Source organism: Mustela nigripes, chromosome 1 (assembly GCF_022355385.1).
Source record: "Mustela nigripes isolate SB6536 chromosome 1, MUSNIG.SB6536, whole genome shotgun sequence".
In the NCBI taxonomy this organism is placed as follows: Eukaryota; Metazoa; Chordata; class Mammalia; order Carnivora; family Mustelidae; genus Mustela; species Mustela nigripes.
Genome location: NC_081557.1, coordinates 213,749,109 through 213,771,113, shown reverse-complemented (window position 1 = coordinate 213,771,113; position 22,005 = coordinate 213,749,109). Strand labels below are relative to the sequence as shown.

Here is a 22,005-nt window from a genome sequence, read left to right as displayed (position 1 = left end):
GGATAGAGTTACTGGACGCACGAAAAGATTCTAAGCGGTGGGTCTGCCATCACAAATGCTAGCTGTAGCATGTCAATTGAGTATTTCCCGATCTTTTTCTCCTTTTCTTTCTTCCTTTCTGTCTCCTTACTTTTCTTCTTCTTCTTCCCCTCCTCCTCCTCCTTCCCCTCTTCTTCCTCCATTTTTTCCTCCTCCTCCTTCTTAATTAAAGACTGGTGCCCATTTAGAAGGAACAGCCTTTAAAATCCCAGGGAAATCTGCACAGGTGATAATCTTGCTACCTGCCTTTTCCTATTTCCTCCCAAATAAACCAAACAATGAGAAGGGGAAGTAAATCTATGGGGTAGCCAAGCTCCCGGCACAATCTGAGAACACAGAATGCCAAAAACTTCAAAAAAGGAAAAAAAGAAAAGTGCCCTCATTTCAGTGTGTGATTTTTTTTTTTTTCCTTGCTTAATCCTCCTTTTGGTTTTGTGGTAAGCAGAGACAGACGGAGAAAAATTACAGACAGAGGTGGAGAGCTACACAGGATCTAAAACCTCTGCCAGAAAGACTAAATCCACTTTGAGTATAAAAGTACCGGAAGAGGGTCTGAGCAGACAGAGGGATGGAGTACAGGGAAGGGGCTTCACAGGAGGGCATGATTTCAAAGGGCAGGTTTAGGAACACAGAGCTTCCAGGGGAAAAGCATGCAAAAGGGAAGAGAGGTGGCTTGTTGAAACACGTCATGTCTCATGTCTCAGTTTCAATGCCTACAGATTTGTTGATAGCTCTGCCTTCCAAAAGCAGACCCTGGTTCTCCCGACTTTCTGTGGGGGCCTCACTTAGTGACTCACTTCCAATGAGCGGGATATGAGTGCTGGTATGTAGCTTCTGACTCAGGTCAGGAAAGGCACCGTGGCTTTGTCCTTGCTTTCTTTTGGATCACTTGCTTTAGGGGAAATCAGCTGTCATGTCAGGAGATGCTCAAGCAGCCTTGTGGGGAGGTCTGAACTGAGCCCCCTGCCAAAACCCAGCACCTGCCAGGCAGGAGGGTAAGCCACCTTGGAAGAAAACCCCCCCAACCCAGTCAAGCTTTCAGATGACTGCATCCTTGGCCGCCTTGCCTACAACCTCACGAGAACCTCTGGAGTCAGAACAAGCTGAATATTGGCTTGTAAAACAATGACGATCAAATAAGCTGATGTACTCTCAAGCTTCCATAAACCTAGCTAAAAAATTACATTTTGATTTTGTTTTTTGTGCTTATGTGTCATATCCAAAAACTCATTACCAGGACCCACATCAAGGAGCTTTTTTCCTAAATTAGCCCCCGCCTTCCAAGGAGTTTCATGGATTCAGGTCTTACATTTAAGCCTTTAATCCATTTTGAGTTCATTTTTTGTGAGTGGTGTAAGATCGGGTCCTCTTTCGTTCTTGTGCATGTGAATATCCAATTATCTCTGCATCATTTACTGAAGAGACTGTTTTCTCCACTGAGTACTCTTGCCCCCCCCCCCCCCATCAAATATCAATTGACCACCTACTTGGGTTTACTTCTGGGCTCTCGATTCTGTTCCACTGGCCTATTGGTCTGTTTTTATGCTAATACCATGCTGTTTCAATGACTGTAACTTTATAGTATAGCTTGAAATCAAAATGTGATGCCTCCTGAGAAGGACAAAGCAGGAGCCATCACACTTTGATTACTTTGGCTTTGGGGGTCCTGTGGTTCCACATAAATTTTAGAAGTATTTTTCCTACTTCTGTAAAGAGGGTCATTGAAATCTTTATAGAGATTGCATGGAATCTATAGATGGCTTTTGGCAGTGTTGATATTTTAATATTAATTCTTCTGATCCATGAACATGGGATAATTTTACATTTATTTGTGTCTTCTTTCATCAGTGTCTTACATTTTTCAGAGTACAGGTCTTTCACCACCTTAGTTAAATTTATTCCTAAGTATATTATTGTTTTTGAAACTATCGTAAATGGGATCAATTTATTTTTTTCTCAGAAAATTTGTTGTAATTGTAAAGAAACACTACTGATTTTCGTTTTTGTTTCTAGAGGTTTTACTTATTTATTTGAGGGAGACAGAGCATAGGGTGGGGAGAGTGAGAAGGAGAAGCAGACTCCCTGCTGAGCAGGGATCCTGATGTGGGGCTCCATCCTAAGATCCTGGGATCATGACCTGAGCTGAAGGCAGACACTTAACCAACCTGGATACCCCCATACAACTGATTTTTGTATTTTAATTTTGTATGTTGCAACTTTGCAGAATTTATTGATTATATCTAACAATCTTTTGGTTGAGTCTCTAGTTTTATTTCTACATAAAATGAAAGCATCTGCAAATAAAGACAATTTCTTTTTTCAGTTCAGATACCTTTAATTCCAGTTCGGATACCTCTTAATTTCTTTTTCTTGCCTGATTGCTCTAGCTAAGTCTTCTAGTATTATGTTGAAATAGGAGTGGCGATAATGAGCACCATTGTCTTGCTCCTGATTTTAGAGGAAAAACTTTCAAGCTTTCATCACTGAGTATGACGTTAGCTGTGGTTTTGTCACAGATGGCCTTTATTATGTGGAGGTACATTTCTTCTATTCCTAATTTAAGAGTTTTTGTCATGAATAGTACTGAATTTTGTCAAATGTATTTTCTGTATCTATTAGAATTTCTTTCCTTTTTAAAAATTAAAAAAAATATTTATTTAAAAATTTTTTCAGTTTTATTGAGATAGAATTGAAATATCCAAATCTTTTTTTTTTTTTTTTTTTTTTTAAAGTAAACTCTGTACCCAATGTAGGGCTCAAACTCTGAGATCAAGAGTTGTATGTTCTACTGACCGAGCAAGGCAGGTGCTTGAATTTCTTTCCTTTTTAACATGGAAAATTTTCCATTGTGTGTATATATCATATTTTGTTTATTCGTCCATTTGCTGATGGATATTTTGGTTGCTTTTACCTTTTGGCTATTGAGAACATTTCTCCACTGTTAAGTGTACAACTATCTGTTTGAGTGCCTGCTTCTATTCTTTTGGGTATATACCCAGAAATGGAATTGCTGGAACATAATAATTCCACGTTTAAATTTTTGAGGAATGACCAGACTGTTTTCACAGCAGCTGTACCATTTTATGTTGCCATCAGCAATGCACAAGCTGAAGGCAGTCTTGCCCTACATCCTTGCCAGCCTATCTCTCTTCCTTCCTTCCTTCCTTCCTTCCCTTCTTCCTTGCCTTTCCTCTCCCCTTCCTTCCTTAATAAAAGCCATTCTAATTTGTGTAAAATGGGATCTCATTGTGGTTTTGATTTGCAGTTCCCTAATGATTAGTGATGTTAAGTTTATTTCATGTACTTAATGGCCATTTGTATATCTTCTTTGGAGATATGTCTATTCAAGTCCTTTGTCCATTTTTTAAATGGGATGTTTTCTTTTGTCTTACATGCCCCATGCACAATTAGAGTCTGAGTCATAGCATGGGTGTGGAATGGAGCACAAAAAGCTAATCACCTGTGAGGATGTGGGAAGAGAGAGAGAGAAGATTCATTTGCCTTGGAGAGACCAACATTTTGCATCTGAAATGAATACGAATCGCTGTGTGGCATCTAGCAAGAAAAATCTGTAAGCCACCTTGTTCTGTTTTTTTTTTTTCTTTTTTCACAGGAAAGAAATAGACATATTTAATCAAGGTCCTTATTATCCAAATTATGGGGTAAAATCAAAGGCTACAGAAAGTAACATGAACACAGTATTCATTTTGCTTTCCACTAAACTATGGATGAGCCGTTGCATGTGGTGGTGGCAGGTTTGCCCTCGGCCACTTTCCTTCTGGTGAGGATGTCATCATTATCGTCACCATTGTCACCACCATGGTCATTGACACCAACATCATCCCTCACCTTACCACCACCGTAACGTTAAATACCGTTCTGCGTTCTCCTTGCGCAGGAGGCTCTTCTTCCTCTCCTTCCTCCTCCTCTTGGTTCGTGCCAGCTCTGGTTTTGGCTTTTGGTTTTTCTTGTGATTCCTCTGGTTCGGGATCAAAGTTGAAAGTGAAGAAGTTATAGGCTTCTTCGGCAGAAGGGAAGCCAGGTGGAACCTAAGGAGAAGTGGTGAGTGATAGAGTTTCAGATTGTAGAATTGGAGATGAGTCACACAGCTCACTGACAGCAGCTTGACGTTGGTGGCATCGAGCGTATGCTAGGCATCCTGAGCATATTACCTTTGTCGAAGGCACAAGATGACCTGTCACAAACTTTAAGACATGCAATAGGCAAAGGGGTGGCTTCCTCGAATAAGTAGCTTTCATAGTCACTTTTTTATAAACTAGCAAACATTCTCATAGGCACATAAATATATTATTGATAGGAGTAACAGCTTTTGAAAAAATGAGTAAAATGCCAAAAAAGTAGATTATTTTATAGATTAATGCTGAGATACTTTTGTTTAATTATGAGCAATCCAGGGGTCTGTTAACTTTTTTAAAAAAATGACATTTTTTGTTTTGATTCTTCTTGAGTTGGTATTCCCTTTCTTCCTCCATAATGAAGCTGGTACAACTTCAGAGTTGAAAAAATAGTCTTTTTGCTAACATTTTCTGCCCTTCCATGCAGCCCCCTTTACCCAGTCAGGCAGTATTCTAATCGTCCCGCTGGTTCTAGCATTTTAAAAGTAGGAATCATTTCTCATACTTTTTTCTTGCATATTCCACAGTAATAAGAGTCAGGGTATGTATATAAGCATCTGTCATAGGATATTTTTGAAAAACACAAACAAATCAACAAAAAACATGATTTAAAGCATGCATGATTTAAAAAGACAGGATTTCTCACCGGAAGTTTAGGCTTGATTTTTTGTACAGAATCACAGAATTTTACTCTTGAGTAACTTTGGAAATCATCTTGTTGAGTCCTCTGTACCTCCTCACCTGCCTGTATGAGCAGAAAAAAGGATAAGTAGAATATTTATTATTTTAAAAGGGTTTTATTTATTTATTTGAGAGACAGAGCTTGCACGAGTGAGTGGGGGAGCAGAGGGAGAGGGAGAAGTTTCTCCATCCTGAGCATGGAACCTGATGCAGGGCTTGATCTCATGACTCTTGAGATCATGACCTGAGCTGAAATCAAGAGTTGGACGCTCAACTGACTAAGACACCCGGGTGCCTCAGGATAGACAGAACATTTAAATCAAGAAACTAAAGATGTTCTAAAACAAGCATTAACTCTCAAAGGGGAAAACCTCAGACCATGGGTGCAGACCATCATTCCTAAGGAATGAAATGTTTACAAATGTGAAATATAGTTGAAGGTTAAGGTTGCTGATTATTTTCTTGCTCAGCTGCCTCTCTCAAGACCAAATAAATACAAAATTTTATACTCAAAGGACCGTAAAATGACAAATGCTATTTCTTCTACAGATCAATAGATGATTTAGTTCACAGAGGACCATTTCCAAACAACTTATGAAGATAAGCCTCAGTAATCCTGGATATGAATAAATTCTGAAATACAGCTTCCAGGGTGCGAGGCCTGTCCTCTTGAGCCGCTGGACCTTCTGCCTCGCCCCACCCCGCCCCCCTTGAAGCTGAGTTCTGCCTATGATAGCTCAGTGTGGTAACTGCTATTATGGGGGCTCCCTTTGTCCTGTGACGGCCAATCTACCAAGGGCTGTTCCCACTTTGTCCTCATCTCTGCTTCTAATCCACCCCTCCCAGATCCTGGCTACTGCTCCTTTCCCACCCAGCACAACCCAAATGCCACGCCTTCCTTCTGAGGGACTCCAGGCTATTCTAATAGCATATCTAGATCTCATTGTAAACATATTCTACCTGAGATGGAAACTTTGTTATTATTATCTGGACCGAGACTGTGTCACAGCATGGAATAGTTTTCATCAGGGGAAATGGAATGTAGTGTATTTGCACCGAGCCCCTCTCACATATCCTTCCCAAATCCTACCTGTTTTTCCAGATCATGCAAAGCTACTTCTTTTCTCAGACTCCTCCATCCTAAAATGAGATCTCTTTTCTGGAATCTTATTGCCTGAGGCACATCAGGTGCTATTCTGTCTAGCTTAGTTATCAAACCAGAGGCTCTGGAGCTGCCCGCCTGGCTGTGAATCCCAACTCCATCACTCATAGCTTAGACCACTTGTTCTGAGCGTCAGGTAAAGCAATGCACCTAAAATATGCTTACAGTTATGGCTCAATCATGATGGGTCTCATCACCACATTCTTGATTTTCTTTTTACATGTCTTTGATCTCCCTGGTTGGCATTTACATCACATGGCTATAAACATTTTATTTTAGTCTGTCAGAAACTAGAGCCTGAGGCACAGAATTTTACATAAAGGGAATGGCATATTTTTTTTTATTATGATAGATTATACTTAACTGATACTCTGGTTTTTCTTCTGGTCATGCTGGACATCTAGCTGCATTTAGGTGAACTTTCATAGCACTTGGTTTTAGCTTTTCCAAGGATATCAAGCTCTCATCATTGGCCTGCAGAGACCCACTTGGACATTCTGAGGCTTAGACCAAACCAGGAGGGCCAGGAGCATTGGGCAAATCTTGCTGGGAAATGATGCCATAAGACAAACGTCCTATCTTCCAGGAACTAGGCAGGCAATTCTGAGAAGCAGACTCCTCAGCAAGGCCCTGGCAGGATCGAGCCCTGGTCATCAAGGCATTAGTCAGCTCAGTGACAGTCGCCAGAACTGACTTTATGTCCTGATTCTTTCTCCCCAGTTCCCAACTCCTGTTCATTGATATCACTTCTCAGAAGAAGCCACACAGATAAAGCATGAAAAATCCTTGCCTCAGGCTCTAGTTTCTTGTGGGAAGTAGGGTCCAGAGAGAAGAGAAATTACACCTCCAAGGTTACCCAGCCGGTGAGTGAGGTTGCCAGCATTTAACGCTGGGCAGCTGGGGTCCAGCATCTGGGCTCATCTTGTCCTCCATTCTTTGCTCAAATAGGATTTAAATGGACAACTTTTTCGATATTCCTTCTGGATTGACGTCTATACATTAAGAAATCTGCTCTGTGAGATATTCTGTTAACCTGAGATCAGGTCTAAAAAGGGCAGCTGGGTCCATTGTTCACGTAACTTGGCTATTTTGAACCCTCATCCGTGGTATCATTGAAACCCAGCACTGTAAGAGAAAGGAACTGTGGAACCCGGCCTGTCCAAAACGACTTCACAGGAAGAGGAGTCACTCATTCCTGCCAGGTCAGCCTGTCCTGTCAGGGAGGGACGCCAGGCATGCAGGTCATTGAGACATGAGCTGAGCTCTGCACCCCACCTCTCCCGCCCACTTGGTTTCACTCGCCCCTTGGCTAAGCTATACAGGCCCTGTTGGCTGAATCGGACTTTAAAAAGGCACTATTGTGATTAACCTGAATCCCAAGAAATATAAAATACAATGAAATTGAATATTGAAGCTTTCCACTTCCGACGCCAAAATGTACAAGCCTGAGGCCTCTCCTTCCATGCAATTGACTAAGGTAAACACACATATTTATCTCACTCAGTGTGCCTTAGAACAGATTTTTCTTCACCAGGACTTTTTTCTTTTCTTTTTTCTTTTTGTGGAGAGCTAAAATCATCCAGTATTGCTATGGTTCCAGGGCTGTGCTAAAAGCAATTTTGTATATTCCTTCCACATTGTCCACCAGAATTCACTTTGACATCATCATCCTTGATTTGGGATCATCAAATCAAGAAAAACACCAAAGGGAGGTATTTTTAAAAAGCCAGTAGACTGGAAGGTGAGTGAGAACCCAGATCTGAGAGCTCCTGCTTGGCTAACTGAAGACTGAGAACATTAGCCCGGTCTCACCCCTGGAAGGGACTGCTAGGCCTTCAATGCCAGATTTTGTCTGAAGTTACAACATCTTATCTCTTCTCTGCTCTATTTCTCCTTTCCTGTCATCTCCATGTTCCTTATAGTCCTTTTTAGTTCTTAAAATATTTTAAAAATATACCTTTTTTTTATAAATTCATAACTTTTTTATGATAAATGAAACTTTAATTGATCCCCAAACTGATATGAGGTAACCACTAGCCAATTCCCTTTCATTTATGAAATTAGAATTCTAATTAGAAATTAGAATTCTAATCCTGTAACCAGTCATTACCTCCATCCTACATAAGCTGATTTCTGACAACATACCTCCGAGCCTCCTTCCATGTTCTGCTGTGAGACCCCTTGGCTTGCCAACTGTCTTTTTGATACAAACACAATAAACTTACTAATAGTACTTCAAAGACCAAAAAAATAAAAAATAAAAATAACTTTTCTGAAAATAAAACAAAACACAGAGAACTAAGTCAGCTGATGTTTGCCTCATGTTTTGCAAATTGGCCACGAGTGCACGCAGAGGGCAAGGAGAGACTGAAGAGAAGCAGATCATTCTAGATCGGGAGGGGCAGTTTTAATAAGTGGGGGAACTTACGAGGCATGTCTTGGTGGCTGCAAGATAAGGACATCCTCACGCCTGCCTGCCGAATATTGGAAGTTTATAATGACGTCCTAACTGGGTTCAGTCAAGTGTACCAGACAGATGGTCAACACCACATTCCTATCTCAAGGCTGCATCGCTGGGGCAGCTTCTGGGAGTGGGGAAGGCAAGTGGAACACACATTCCCAGGACAGGGGAGGGCATGAGGAACTTTCAATTACTTGGTCCAGCTTGCAGGTCAACCAGTGGTCATGTCTTTTTGATGACCTCTTCCAACACCTCAAATCCATAGAATGGCTCTTAGGGGATACAGAACAGAGTAGATATAAGTCACAGACCTGCTCACAAAAAGCAATAAATACTCTCTAGGCCAAGGGAGTATATTTTTACTTCCATAACTTAAAGCTTTATTGGGGATATTGTATTCATGACCCATGGACAAGTAAGAGCTGCTGTGATTTTGTGAAATGATTATCAATCAGAAAGTATAGACAGGCTCAGGGCTACGTGGTGGCTCAGTCGGTTAGGCATCTGTCTTCAGCTCAGGTCATGATCCTGGGGTCCTGGGATTGAGTCCCGCATCGGTCTCCTTGCTCAGTGGGGAGCCTGTCCCTGTCTGCCTGCCTCTCGCCCTGCTTGTGCTCACTTTCTCTCTCTGACAAATAAAATCTTAAAGAAAAAAAAGTATAGGCAGGCTCAGATATGAGACCGGATCATCCAATCATTTAGCCCATCTGACCAGATGCCGGGATTCATACACCTAACAACATAACAGAAGTATTTGTGTCAAAGCTGATGATAATTTATGTAGTTTTTCCTTATTTTTCAGTATTTTAAAATTATGGCTTACAATGAAGAAGATAATTGGAATCAAAGAAAAATAAGTGTCTCCTCAGCAGAATGGAGCAACAAACTGTCGTCATAAAGCCATTTCATCAGATCTACAGAATATTCCTACTCAAGAACCACAGGCCATGACACATGAACACGGCTGTAACTTTTCTTGTAATCATGCAATCTTTGGCTTAATTTGGGATGAATATAGGCAAAATGTTATAATATCTCATCACAGAAAAAGAGATGGCATCCTCTAAGCAATCGGTGATTTCTCCACAGAAATTTCTTCACACCTGTGCTTTTTTTTGTCTCAAGAGTAAAACTAACCCAACCATCACCATCAACAACAAACAAGTGGGTTAGACTGGCAAACACCTCACTGGGCTGTTTGTTCCGTTCTTCCCTTCCTTCTTCCACCCTCTTACAGGCTTGTCCTTCATCTACACCCCGACAGGATTTTCTGGCTTCTAGTGGCTTCCTGTCCTCCTCATGGGCCTCAACTGTCAGTTTTCCTCCAAGTGTCAAGATCTTCCTCAGTCTTCTTTTTTTTAGGAAACAAAGGCCGCTTAGAACTTCAAAACTCACTGCAGTAGAAATGCTTATTAAATTCATTTCTCCAGGCCTGGTCCCTTCCTTTGTGCATGTTTCTAGAGACACACACACTGACATGTCCCCTCAGCACCTCAGACTCAAACAAAAATCACTCCAGTACACTCAAACCACCTCCCCAGCCTATGGTTGACTGCTTTCCATGGCTTGTAGGAAACAACTGAGGCCCTTTGTGTGACATTCAAGGCCCCCACCATTCCACCCTACTTTCCTACTGCACTCCTATCTCTCTCTTCTTCCCAGCAAGATCCATAGGTCCAGCAATGCTGACCCAAAGGACAGACTGGGAATGAGAAAGAACTGGAATCTGATCTCAAATCCCGCATGCATGTCTGTGACCTGGAGATGGCCTTGTGGCTGCTTTGAACCTCAGTTTACTCATCCATCAAATGTGAATGAAAACAAAAGAACCCACCCACTGGGGTGCTGGGATAAAGACCAGGAAAACACCTGGTCTGAGCAGGACTCTATAAACAGTAGCTATGACGATTACTGATAAGTGTTGAATGCCTCCTCTGTGCACAGCTCTGTTCTAGAAACTTTTGCTGGAAATGTTATATTCTGCTTCACTGTCTTTGATCACAAAGTGGAGAAGGTCCCTTTCTCACCTCTGTGCCAAATTCAGTCTCCAGTTCTCTCTTGTTGGGGCTTTGTAAGCGCCTGGGCCGAGGGGTAGGAATTTCCTGCAGCAACGTGCTTTCTGCTTTGGACTATAAAGTCAAACAGAGATGCTGGTTAGCATCGGGAATGCTGCAAAAACCTGTTACCATCTTAGTAGAAAACAATCCATAAGAACTACACACCTTACTTCTTTAAGAGAAAAGAGCAAGTGAAATAGTTAAGGAAAATGACACTGAATACTTCTTAAGCATAATTTTCTGCCTGTGCCAATGTTAAATACCACATTAATATTTAAAACAAGGAAAACAAATTTAACGGCACTCAAACCCATGCAGTTTTGAGCAGACAGAGCATTCTAGACAAGACCTGAGGAACGGCAATCAGCCACTGAGCAAAATATTCACGTGTTTTTTCTCACCCTTGCAGCTTGTAATTTCTCCCTCATGCGTTCCCTCATGGAAAATTCTGCAAAGCCTGTCCTGGAAGCTGAAGGAATTGGAGGTAAGCCTATAAAAACACAGGAAAATCACTTTAGAGCAACATTTTTTTTCTTTTTTTCCAAAGGGAAGATGAGATTTAAAAATAACATGAGAATGTAATTTTGTTTTGCAAAGTTAGAACTTTACATAAGCAAACATGAGCTCATGCTGACAGCCGTCCATGTGACATACTCAGTGCATGTCTTGGCTTCTTTGTGACAGTCAGGGCGAAGCTTGGTCCTGCCAAGAGTGCCACGTTGACTTAACCAAGAGTAAAATGAATGACATTTGACGGTTCAAGACAGAGACACACCAATTCAATTACCAGTGGGGAGAGACCTTCCAATTTGTTGAACCGAGAAACAGGCTTGTAGGTGAAGGGACAGCTAGTGAGTTCAAGGTTCTGCTTTCAACAGTGTTGATCACTTCTATCAGGCCCAAGCCATCGCCCTAGTCTATGTCATAGACACGTCATGTATTTTGAACTATTATTAAATATATATGTAAATCTCATGGACCATTGTGTAGCTGTGAGGTGTGGGGAAGACACAGGATCCGGGATCTTGAGGACCTAGACTGTAAGGTCCCTGGGGTAGGTGACAGGCTCTCCAATCATACCTGGGATGTGAGATGTTTAGGATGTTCCTGGTTCTTTCATTCCCAGTGCTCTAAACTAAAGTGTTTGGGGAACAGAATGTTGCCATGCTTGGAGGAGAAGGGCAGAACCTGTGTGGAGCAGGATATCAGATGGCAGAAGGCGTTGGGGATTGAATTACTGATGTCACACGAAGGAGCCTAGAACATATTCTCCAAGAGGCGGGGGAGTCCTGAGGTTGCATGGATGGGGTGGGTGGGTGGAGAGAGGAAGTCACCAGCTCGGGTGCCCCAGTGAGTCAGTGGGAGAAACCGCACAGAGGCCACAAGAAGGAAAGGACCACAGGACCCTGTGACCAGAGGGAGGTCATGGAGTTCTCATGGCAGCGCATCTTCCCAGCATTTGTCAGCATGCACATCCTCAGGCCAGGCCCAGGCCCACTGACCCAGAAACTGGAGGTGCAGCCCAGCGATCTAGGGGATGGACTTAAACACACACTCAAGGTGGAGGACCCCTGGTTCACAGAAAGAAGGAGGAGGTGATGATGTATGAGTTTTGACTGAGTTGACACCGATGGGCTTTATGTGGCAACAGGACACTTTTGAGGAGCCAGCAGGACAAGAAAACATGTGCTTGTCCAGCACCCGGCACTCTGGGCAAGCCTCAGGCCTGGAAGTGAAGACAAAGGAAGCGTGTCTACAGCAGCGGGTGCTGGCGTCTAGAGAAAGCCTTTGCTGAGGCAGAGCATGCGGGAAGAGGGGTTTCTGATATCTGTGGCCATCAGCGCTGTTGAGGGGAGAAAAGCAGCAAGTGCAAGAAAAAGCGGGAGAAGATATTCTATTAGAAGGGAGAAGGAACAGCACTGGTGAGGAGAAGGAAGAGGGGGGCTGGGCTGTAAAAGTCTCTGCTAGCAACAGATTTGCCGCTCCTTCAGTGCCGGCTTGGTGCAGAGAGATGAGGGCCCCAGGCTTCAAAGCTCATTTCTGCAGCCTGGCACACAGTTGTTTCGGTTGTGTGATAGAAAGACAGAAGATCCTTCTTCCATCAGGCTCCAACCACAGCATTCACTCCATGCCAGGAAGGAGGCAGGAAATAATTAAAGACTGTGGTCTCACGTGTGTGGGTTGAGGTTCAAGTTCTTGAAGAGCATCTCCATCAGTGCAATGAAATGGCCTTTGATGTTCTTTTTTAACTTTGAAAAAATTTCTTTCCATTTTCTTTCTTTCCAATGGAAATTACTTTCCATGTTAAAGGTCATGTCAACCCGGTAGATACTATCTGCTGTTCTGTACACCTAGGGTCCCAAGACTTTTCCTGTATGGCACTGGCCATTTTGTTTGTGTGATTATTTGGTTAATAGCTGTTCCCTCACCCAGGTTCCATGGTTCCCAGCCACACAGGGCAGGCATATAGCAAGCACCATTAAGTGTATGTGATCCCCTGATTGGGCAATGAAAGGACTTTGGGACAGCTATTCATCAATCTTGTTCTCTGGCTGGCCACCCACCTTGCTTCTGCCCCCAAAAGAAGGATGTCTATAGTCAACAAATTGTCTCTAAACATGAAAATGCAATGGAATACTATGCAGCCATCAAAAGAAATGAAATCTTGCCATTTGCGACAACATGGATGGAACTAGAGTGTATCATGCTTAGCGAAATAAGTCAAGCAGCAAAAGACAACTATCATATGATCTCCCTGATATGAGGAAGTGGTGATGCAACATGGGGGCTTGAGTGGGTAGGAGAAGAATAAATGAAACAAGATGGGATTGGGAGGGAGACAAACCATAACTGACTCTTAATCTCACAAAACAAACTGAGGGTTGCTGGGGGGAGGGGGTTTGGGAGAAGGGGGTGGGATTATGGACATTGGGGAGGGTATGTGCTTTGGTGAGTGCTGTGAAGTGTGTAAACCTGGCGATTCACAGACCTGTACCCCTGGGGATAAAAATACATGTTTATAAAAAATAAAAATTTGAGTCCTCAGGGGGGGAAAAATTAAACATGAAAATGCTCCTTACTTATTTACTTCCCCTCCTTTTAAAAATTTTTATTTTTTTAAAAGATTTTATTTATTTATTTGACAGAGAGAGATCACAAGTAGGCCGAGAGGCAGGCAGAAAGAGAAGGGAAAGCAGGCTCCCTGCTGAGCAGAGAGCCCAATGTGGGGCTCGATCCCAGGACCCTGGGATCATAAAGCAGAGGCTTTAACCCACTGAGCCACCCAGGCACCCCCCCACTTTTTTTTAAAAAGAGAATCAGTTTTTCAAGTTCACTTAAAATAGCTAACATCTATATACAGTTCACTAGAATAATTTTGTTTGTCTTTAAAAGGGAGACAAGATATTTTATTCAACATGATTTCTGAATGAAGAAAACAAAGTGGCTTCTCTAGGATTGCTTTTAAAAAGCAATTTGAGAAAAATTTTTGAAAAAGGGGCGCCTGGGTGGCTCAGTCAGTTGGACATCTGCCCTCGGCTCAGTGGGGAGTCTGCTTCTCTTTCTCCCTCTGCAACTCCTCCTGCTTGTGCATGCACATTCTCTCTCGCTCAAATAAATAAATAGACTATTAAAAAAAAAAAAAAACTTTGACAGATTCTGAAGTGATAAAAAATCGTTCTTGCTTGATATTTTCCAGTCCATGCTAGTGGGAGACATTTCAAGGGTGTGGAGATTCCCAAGCCCAGTCTGTACAACCAGCTGGGGACATGTCCTTTCCATTCCATTCCAAGCATGTGGAGAATGTGACCCACTCGAGGTGACCTTTGTACCTGGCACTTAGTAGCACTAAATCAGTGAAGGAAAACATATAAGTGAGGGAGATTGTACAAACAAAATAAATGGAATTCTCATTTGGGTGAAACCAGATGGTGATGACACAGTTTTTTCAAGATAACATGATGAACCATGTGTGCTCTCATTCACTCCCTTTAACATAATAACTGATAGAGATTAGATGCCTTCATCTAATGCAATGTTTCTTTAAACAACTAGAACTAAAATAACCCTTCTAAGACATTATTTCCCTTAATTTATTGTCAGTTCCTTCACTAAATTACTACTCTGCTATGTGATCCCAAACTGTGTCTGTTTTTCCTGCCCTGGGGACCAGTGCTGACTTGCCAAACCCGAGGACCGCTGTGACCTCACAGTCACACACGGAGGCTCTTGGATATAGCAGAACCGACCTGGCATGAATAAAGTTTCTGCAGAGTCCAGTGCAAAGGGTGTGATGAAAATAATTTTAAAAATTAGGAAAGACCTGATTTGGAGGCAGTGTAAGAACTTGCAGATAAGGAGAGAATTGGAAGACATTCTGTTCAACATACAACATCAATCAGTATGAAATATGGATTTCCTTCACAAGGTGGTGTTTCTCACGAAGGCAGCAGGATGATGTCCTCACAGCGCTGCTCTGGTTTCCTAGGAAACCCGTCCATCCTGAGGCTGCATCAGCCTCGCGTGTGAAAATGCTTCCGGATCTTCTCTGCTCTGGGTCCTTTACCTGCCCCATGACTCAGGCACACCATACTCCGTGTCTCTCTCCTCACAGGCTTCACAAAATGGTGGATGCATTCCATTTTTCTCTTGACCACTTCTATTAAACCTGACCCCTTAAACCTTCTAGGAAGACAGACACTGCATTTTGAAATAACGTTGTAATCTTCTCATCTGTCCACAAGTCGAAGTGATCTTGTTTTTACGGAGAAGTTTCCACAGTTCCTTCTCCATCTGAAGTCCTTCCTTCCTCCCCTTGTCGGTGCCAAGAGAATCCTATCCTTCTTGCAAGGTATTGTCCTGGGACTCTCACTGCTGAGACCTAGCTCTCTGTTTACCGCTGTGTGTACTAGGACTTTCCAGGGACTTGATGTAAAATCAGAAATGGGGTATTTGGGTTTGGATTTGAATTGGTATCATCTGGAGTCACATAGAACAGGTGAGCGTGAAGATGGCTCTATACTGACCTCCCTCTTCTGCCCACCCTCTCTAGTGAAACAATCTACTTCTGAGTGTTTGTATTTGTTTTACTTGTGATGATGAACAAATATTTACCAAATGCCATTGCACCTTTATGTTTTCATCATTTGGGCACTATTGATAACTGTGATAACAGCATGAACAAAAATTCAGTTCGTTAACATGGTGAGTAATTAAAGACCTTTCAGGACAGAAACAGGTTACCTAAAGTTCTTGGAGGGAGGAGTGGAATGAAGGAGTTCAAGAAGAAAAGGGAATGGTGTCAAATTTCCAACTGTGCAGAGACAGCTTTTTTTTTTTTTAAGGTGGTGACAGGGGTCATCAAAAAACACTACCATTTAGATTCTTTTGGATAACGTCAAGAGTGATCTAACATTTTTTATTTTAAAACATATTTATATTAATATACTTCTATTTTGTTAATACTTATATACTTATGTCATCAATAAAATATTTAAAAATTTGTATGGCAACTTACATATAGCATAATTCTCTTTTTAAAAAAAAAAGATTGTGGGGCGCCTGGGTGGCTCAGTGGGTTAAAGACTCTGCCTTCAGCTCAGGTCGTGAACCCAGTGTCCTGGGATCGAGCCCCGCATCGGGCTCTCTGCTCGGCGGGGAGCCTGCTTCCTCCTCTCTCTCTGCCTGCCTCTCTGCCTACTTGTCATCTCTGTCTGTCAAATGAATAAATAAAAAATCTTAAAAAAAAAAAAGATTGGGGGCGCCTGGGTGGCTCAGTGGGTTAAGCCGCTGCCTTCGGCTCAGGTCATGATCTCAGGGTCCTGGGATCGAGTCCCACATCGGGCTCTCTGCTCAGCAGGGGGCCTGCTTCCCTTCCTCTCTCTCTGTGATCTCTTCCCTTCCTCTCTCCTACTGTGCTCTCTCTCTGTCAAATAAATAAATAAAATATTAAAAAAAAAAGATTGTATTTATTTATTTGCAAGAGAGAGAGATAGGGATAGAGAGAGAGAAAGAGAGAGAGCATAAGTGGGGAGGAAAGGGAGAGCCAGGCTTCCAGGGAGCCGGATGTGGGACTCGATCCCAGGACCCTGAGATCATGACCTGAGCCGAAGGCAGCGGCTTAACCCACTGAGCCACCCAGGCGCCCCCATATAGCATAATTCTTGCAGGGACAATGGACTAGAGGATGGGGGAAACGCTGGCCTCATCTGGCTTTTAATTCTGGCCTCTTCTCTCCCCCAAATAGATAATTACCCCCAAACCCTGTTAAAAAATTCCTGGATAGAATAAATACAGAGTTGGGGGGGGAGGGAGAGCATGGGACAGAAGCCAGCTCGACCTCAGTACGAAAAACTGGAGGGGAACAGAGGCTCTATCCTACAGACTTAAAAAGGAAAACATGATGAGTTGGACAATCCGTCCAATTGTCCCCAACATCTGACCAACCGTATGGATGGAAGAAAATGGAATGTCCTTTCAGTCACAGTCAGCCCTCTGGGAACATAGGACGTCCTTGGCTGTCTGGCAGGAAAACCCAGCAAAACAAAATGGCATCAGGTTAGTGGTGATTGTCACTAGGATATAAAAATGTGGGTGACTATTTTCTTCTATTTCCTTTTCCTGATTTTCTAATTTTTACCCAGCAGAGTAGCATCACTTGTGAAAATTTTACTCCCTAAAATGAAATTCAAATAGGCTGAGAACAGCAGGCTCTTCCCTGGGCTTTGAGCCTCAGTACTGCTGATAGTTCACATTTGCTGAGGCATCTGGAGGGATTTCTGCGGTCACTTTTTCTTTTCTGCTTCTTTATTTCATAGTCTCATGGACACTGCATTTTATGTTAGCCGAAAACGTGGGGCCCTTATTTTTGCTCATGTTTCCTTCTCACTCACGGGCGCTTGGACCCCAAGATCTGGCTCTGCCCACTGCCCCCTCCTATATCTCTGTGCATCAGGACACATCCCAGACCTGGGAACTGTTTAGGGTTGACTGTTTTGGTCCCTGCAGTGTTCTTATGTTGAAACTCTCAGCCCTCTCCATGTGATGTTATCTGGAGGCCAAGCCTATTTGTGTGGGGGATAATTAGGTTTAGGTGAGGTCATGAGGTGTGTGTGGGGGGGTGTCCTATGATGGGATTAGTGTCGTCTGAAGAGAAGAAAGCCCAGAACTGTGGCTCTCTGTCTTTCCACCCTGTGAGGATGTTGTGAGAAGGCAGCCATCAGCAAGTTAGGAGGAGAGCTTTTACCAGGAACTGAATCATTCTGAGCTTTGGTCTTGGATTCCTCAACCTCCAGAACTGTGAGAAATAAATGTCTGTGGTTTGAGACACCAGTCTATGGTATTTCATTACAGCAGCTGGAACTGACGGAGACAGGGATCATCACCATGTGCAAGACTGCACCTGGCCAGCCCTGGCTTCTGTTCCTCTGCTCCAGGTGGTGGGATAGGGCAAGGGGGCTTCAGACAGGGCTGAAATTCTGCAAGGTGGCTTCCTACATATATTTTGCCATGACATTCTGCCTGTGGTTAAGCCTTCCATATTGCCTTGGGTAGAGTAGAAAAAAAATGTAAACTTCATTCAGGAGGGCCAGGGACTGCCTGCGAGATGCCAGGGGAACAGACTGTTCTCAGAACAAGCTTTGTGAACTTCCAAGAGAGGAAATGACACGTACACGGTCTGACCTTGCAGGCGTGACTCTCTGTCAGGTGGCTAGCGTTCTACAAAACCCAAGTTTGGACATGCTTAGAGATGAGAATTAGAGAATCTCTTCTCCAGTTTTCAAGCATTCAACTGGCAAATAGGTCTTGAGTACCTATTGTGTGTACAAGGCATCAAGGATGGAACAGGGGAGAAAAGAAAGAAATCCTCATCTTCATGGAGTGTGTTTTCTGGCAGGGAAGAGAGACCACAGACAGGCAGTATATTTAATATGTCAGATGGTAATAGATGGTATGAAGACAACTAAAACAGGATGAGGATGGCCGGGGGCGGTGTGCATTGCCGTTTTAGGAGTGACTAAGCAAGGGCTTCAAGGTGACCTTGGAACAGGTAAAGGAAATGAGCGATCAAGCCATGTGGATGGCTGGGGGATAAGCATTTTAGTTAGAGTAATACTGGGTACAAAGACTCCAAGGGCCATACCTACTGTAGGACCAGGGCAGAAAAGGAGAAAGATAAGAGGTGGGAGATAGAATACCAGGGTATCTGGTCGCAGAGTTAAGGCGGAGCTGAAATGGGTAGGTCATCCTACTCAATTCGGCTTAAGCTCTGAGTCGGGGAGAACCACTGAAGGGTTGGAACAGAGGAGAGCCACGGCCTTATTTTCCTAAGCCCATTCTGGCTGCTGGGGTGAGAACAGAAGCCAGGCCATCAGCTGGGATGCTGTGCTATACTCCAGATGGGAGCTGAAGGTGGCTTGGATTGGGATCGGAGTGGGTAGAAGTAGCGGGAAATAGGTGTACTTCAGGTCTAGTTTGAAGGTAGAGCAAACAGGACTTATAGGGACTTATGGATGGGGGCAGAAAAAGACAGGAGTTAAAGATGATCCAAGCAATAGAAGGAATGAAGTATGTGTTTTGCAAGATGGGAAGACTATAGGACAAACAAGTTAGGAGAAGGAAATCAGGAGCTCAGCTTCGGTAGAGTGAAATCTGAGTTGTCTCAGGATAGATCACAGACCTAACTAAATGTAAGACCTAAAAGCATAAAACTTATAGAAGAAAATATAGGAGAAAAACTTCATGAACTGGGGTTAGGCAAAGAAGTCTCAATATAATCCTGAAATCACAATCCATAATAATAATAATAAAAAAGTGATGCACTTGACTTCATTGACATTAAAGCTTTTTATATTTCTAAAGACATGATTAAGAAAATGAAAAGATGAGACATTTACTCAGAGAAAATATCTATGAATTATTGATCTGATAAAGTACTTGTATCCAGAATACATAGACAACTCTTACAACTCCACACTAGACAGTGAATCAGGTTAGTAATGAGCAAATATTTAATAGTTATTTTACTAAGATGATACACAAATGGCTAATAAGCATATGACAAAAATACTCACTATCATTAATCAATAGGGAGATACAAGTTAAAAGCACACTAAGATACCATTATACACCTCATAGAGACTATAATTAAAGACTGACCATACCAAGTGTGGACAGTTCTTAAAAACTGTTGGTGGGAGAGTAAATTGACATGGCTATTTTGTAAAACAGGTTGATAGTTTCGTATAAAGTTAAATATAAATTTATCATATGACCCAGAAATTCTACTATTTCTCAAAAGCAATGAAAACAGACATCCATGCAGACACACTCCAAAGGTGTTTAGCAGCATTATTCATAATAACCCCAAGCTGGAAATAATCCAAATGTCCATCAACAGGTGAATGAATAAGCAAAATGTGGGACATTCATATGATGGAATACAATGCAGCAATAAAAAGGAAGAAAATGTGGATAGATGCTACAACATTTATGAAACCCAAAAAACATTATGCTAAGTGAAAGAAGCCTCACACGAAACACTACGTACTGTATCATTCAGTTTACAGGAAATGTCTGGAAAAGGCATATTTGTAAGGATATAAAACAAACCAGTGTTTGTCTAGGGCTGGGGTGGGAGTTGGGATTAACTGTAAATAGGCACAAAGGAAATTTCTGGAGTGATGAAATGTTCTAAAACTGGACTGTGGTGATGGTGGCACAGATCTACCACCACCGAAAACCACTGAATTATATACTTACAGTAAACAAAATGAACATACTGGGTAGAAGGTTGCTGTCCATCTAGTCTGAAGGAGTCCTGGGCTAGAGATGACCATTTGGGACTGGTCAGTTACATTCCTGATAGGTATATGTTAGGTTTTCAAGTCTCTCTCTCTCTTTTTTTTTTTAAATTAACATACAATGTATTATTTGCCCTAGGGGTACAGGTCTGTGAATCATCAGTCTTACACAATTCACAGCACTCACCATAGCACATACCCTCTCTAATGTCCATAACCCAGCCACCCTATCCCTCCTCACCCCTCCAGCAACCCTCAGTTTGTCTCCTGAGATTAAGAGTCTCTAATGGTTTGTCTCCCTCCCGATCCCATCTTGTTTCATTTTTTTTCCTTCCATACTCCCCAGAACCCCCCACCATGCCTTTCAAATTCCTCATATCAGTGAGATCATATGATAATTGTCTTTCTCTGATTGACTTATTTCACTAAGAGTAATACTCTTTAGTTCCATCCACATCATTGTAAATGGCAAGATTTTGGGGTCTTTTTGATGGCTGCATAGTATTCCATTGTGTATATATACCACATCTTTATCCATTCATCTGTTGATGGACATCTAGGCTCTTTCCATAGTTTGGCTGTTGTGTACATTGCTGCTATAAACATTTGGGTGCATGTGCCCCTTCGGATCACTACCTTTGTATCTTTAGGATAAATACCCAGTAGTGCAATTTCTGGGCCGTAGGGTACCCCTATTTTCAGGGTTTTCAAGTCTTGAGATGACCAAGAGAATGAGGATTGAGGAAGAAAAGAGGGCCAGGCCTGTTCCTGGAGGTTGGGGATATAAGAACCAGCAAGGACACTGAGAGGGATAGTCCACGAGGGAGAAGTAAGAGGATCACTGGAAGCAAAGGGCGAAGGGAGGGGTGGTGGTGAGCTACACCAAATGGGCTGAAAGTCAGTAAGGGAAAGATTGGCAACTGACCAGTGAGTTAGGCAAATGGGGAGTCACCGGCCCCTTCCACAAGAGCAGTGCCGACGGGGAATGGGGACGTGAGTTAGACTGGAGTGAGTTCAAGGCTGGACATGAACACGGGGAGGGATGACTCGGGAGACATTTTGCTTAAAGGAGTCTTTTGGAAAATGCTTCCTACTTGTTGTACTCTTATGGTGCGGTCTGTGAGGGGGGCCACAAGAGACAGAGGAGAGGCTCAGGAAACAGCTCCTCATACTCCTGAGTTCTAGAACTAGGAGGCATGGCATGCAACGCAGGGCACACGGGAAGACCCCACCATGATCTGGAGGTAGAAGACAAGAGCAAGGTGAGACCTTTGTCCGTGGCCTTTATTGGGATTTCTCAGGGAAGGGCAAGGCAGGGCAGGATAAATAGTTTAGGCCTGGCTAGTTTGAATCTTCTAGGGGGCTATAAGCTATAGTGGTGTCTCTAGTTGCTTGGTACCTGACCCTGGGATGATGCAGGCAGAGGAATATTGCTTTCTACGCCAGAAAGAGGTGGGCTCTGGATTGGTCAGTGTGCATCTCAAAAGCAACCTCCACTCTGAGTCCTTTGTCATCTCTGAGAACTGGCTCAAATCTTCTCAACCCAGAAAGGGTTCCCACCCCCCCAGGTGTCAAACATCATAATATCAAAAAAAAATTACAGAATATAATGTTCTATTTATTCATACTTGTTTTAGTGCTTTAATTTGGTACCCTTAGTACCATGTGA

General features: G+C 42.8%; 1 protein-coding gene across 4 annotated transcripts in view; it reads right to left on the bottom strand.

The window, feature by feature from the left end:
* Positions 1-22,005, bottom strand: part of CC2D2A (coiled-coil and C2 domain containing 2A) — a 136,520-nt gene that overhangs the window by 94,180 nt on the left and 20,335 nt on the right. For all 4 annotated transcript variants that reach the window (XM_059381164.1, XM_059381168.1, XM_059381167.1 and 1 more), the window contains 4 exons: positions 10,938-11,026; positions 10,507-10,608; positions 4,822-4,920; positions 3,915-4,088 (listed from right to left, as the gene is read on the bottom strand). In XM_059381164.1, coding sequence (XP_059237147.1) covers positions 3,915-4,088; positions 4,822-4,920; positions 10,507-10,608; positions 10,938-11,026 — 464 coding nt within the window. The remainder of the gene's footprint in view (positions 1-3,914; positions 4,089-4,821; positions 4,921-10,506; positions 10,609-10,937; positions 11,027-22,005) is intronic.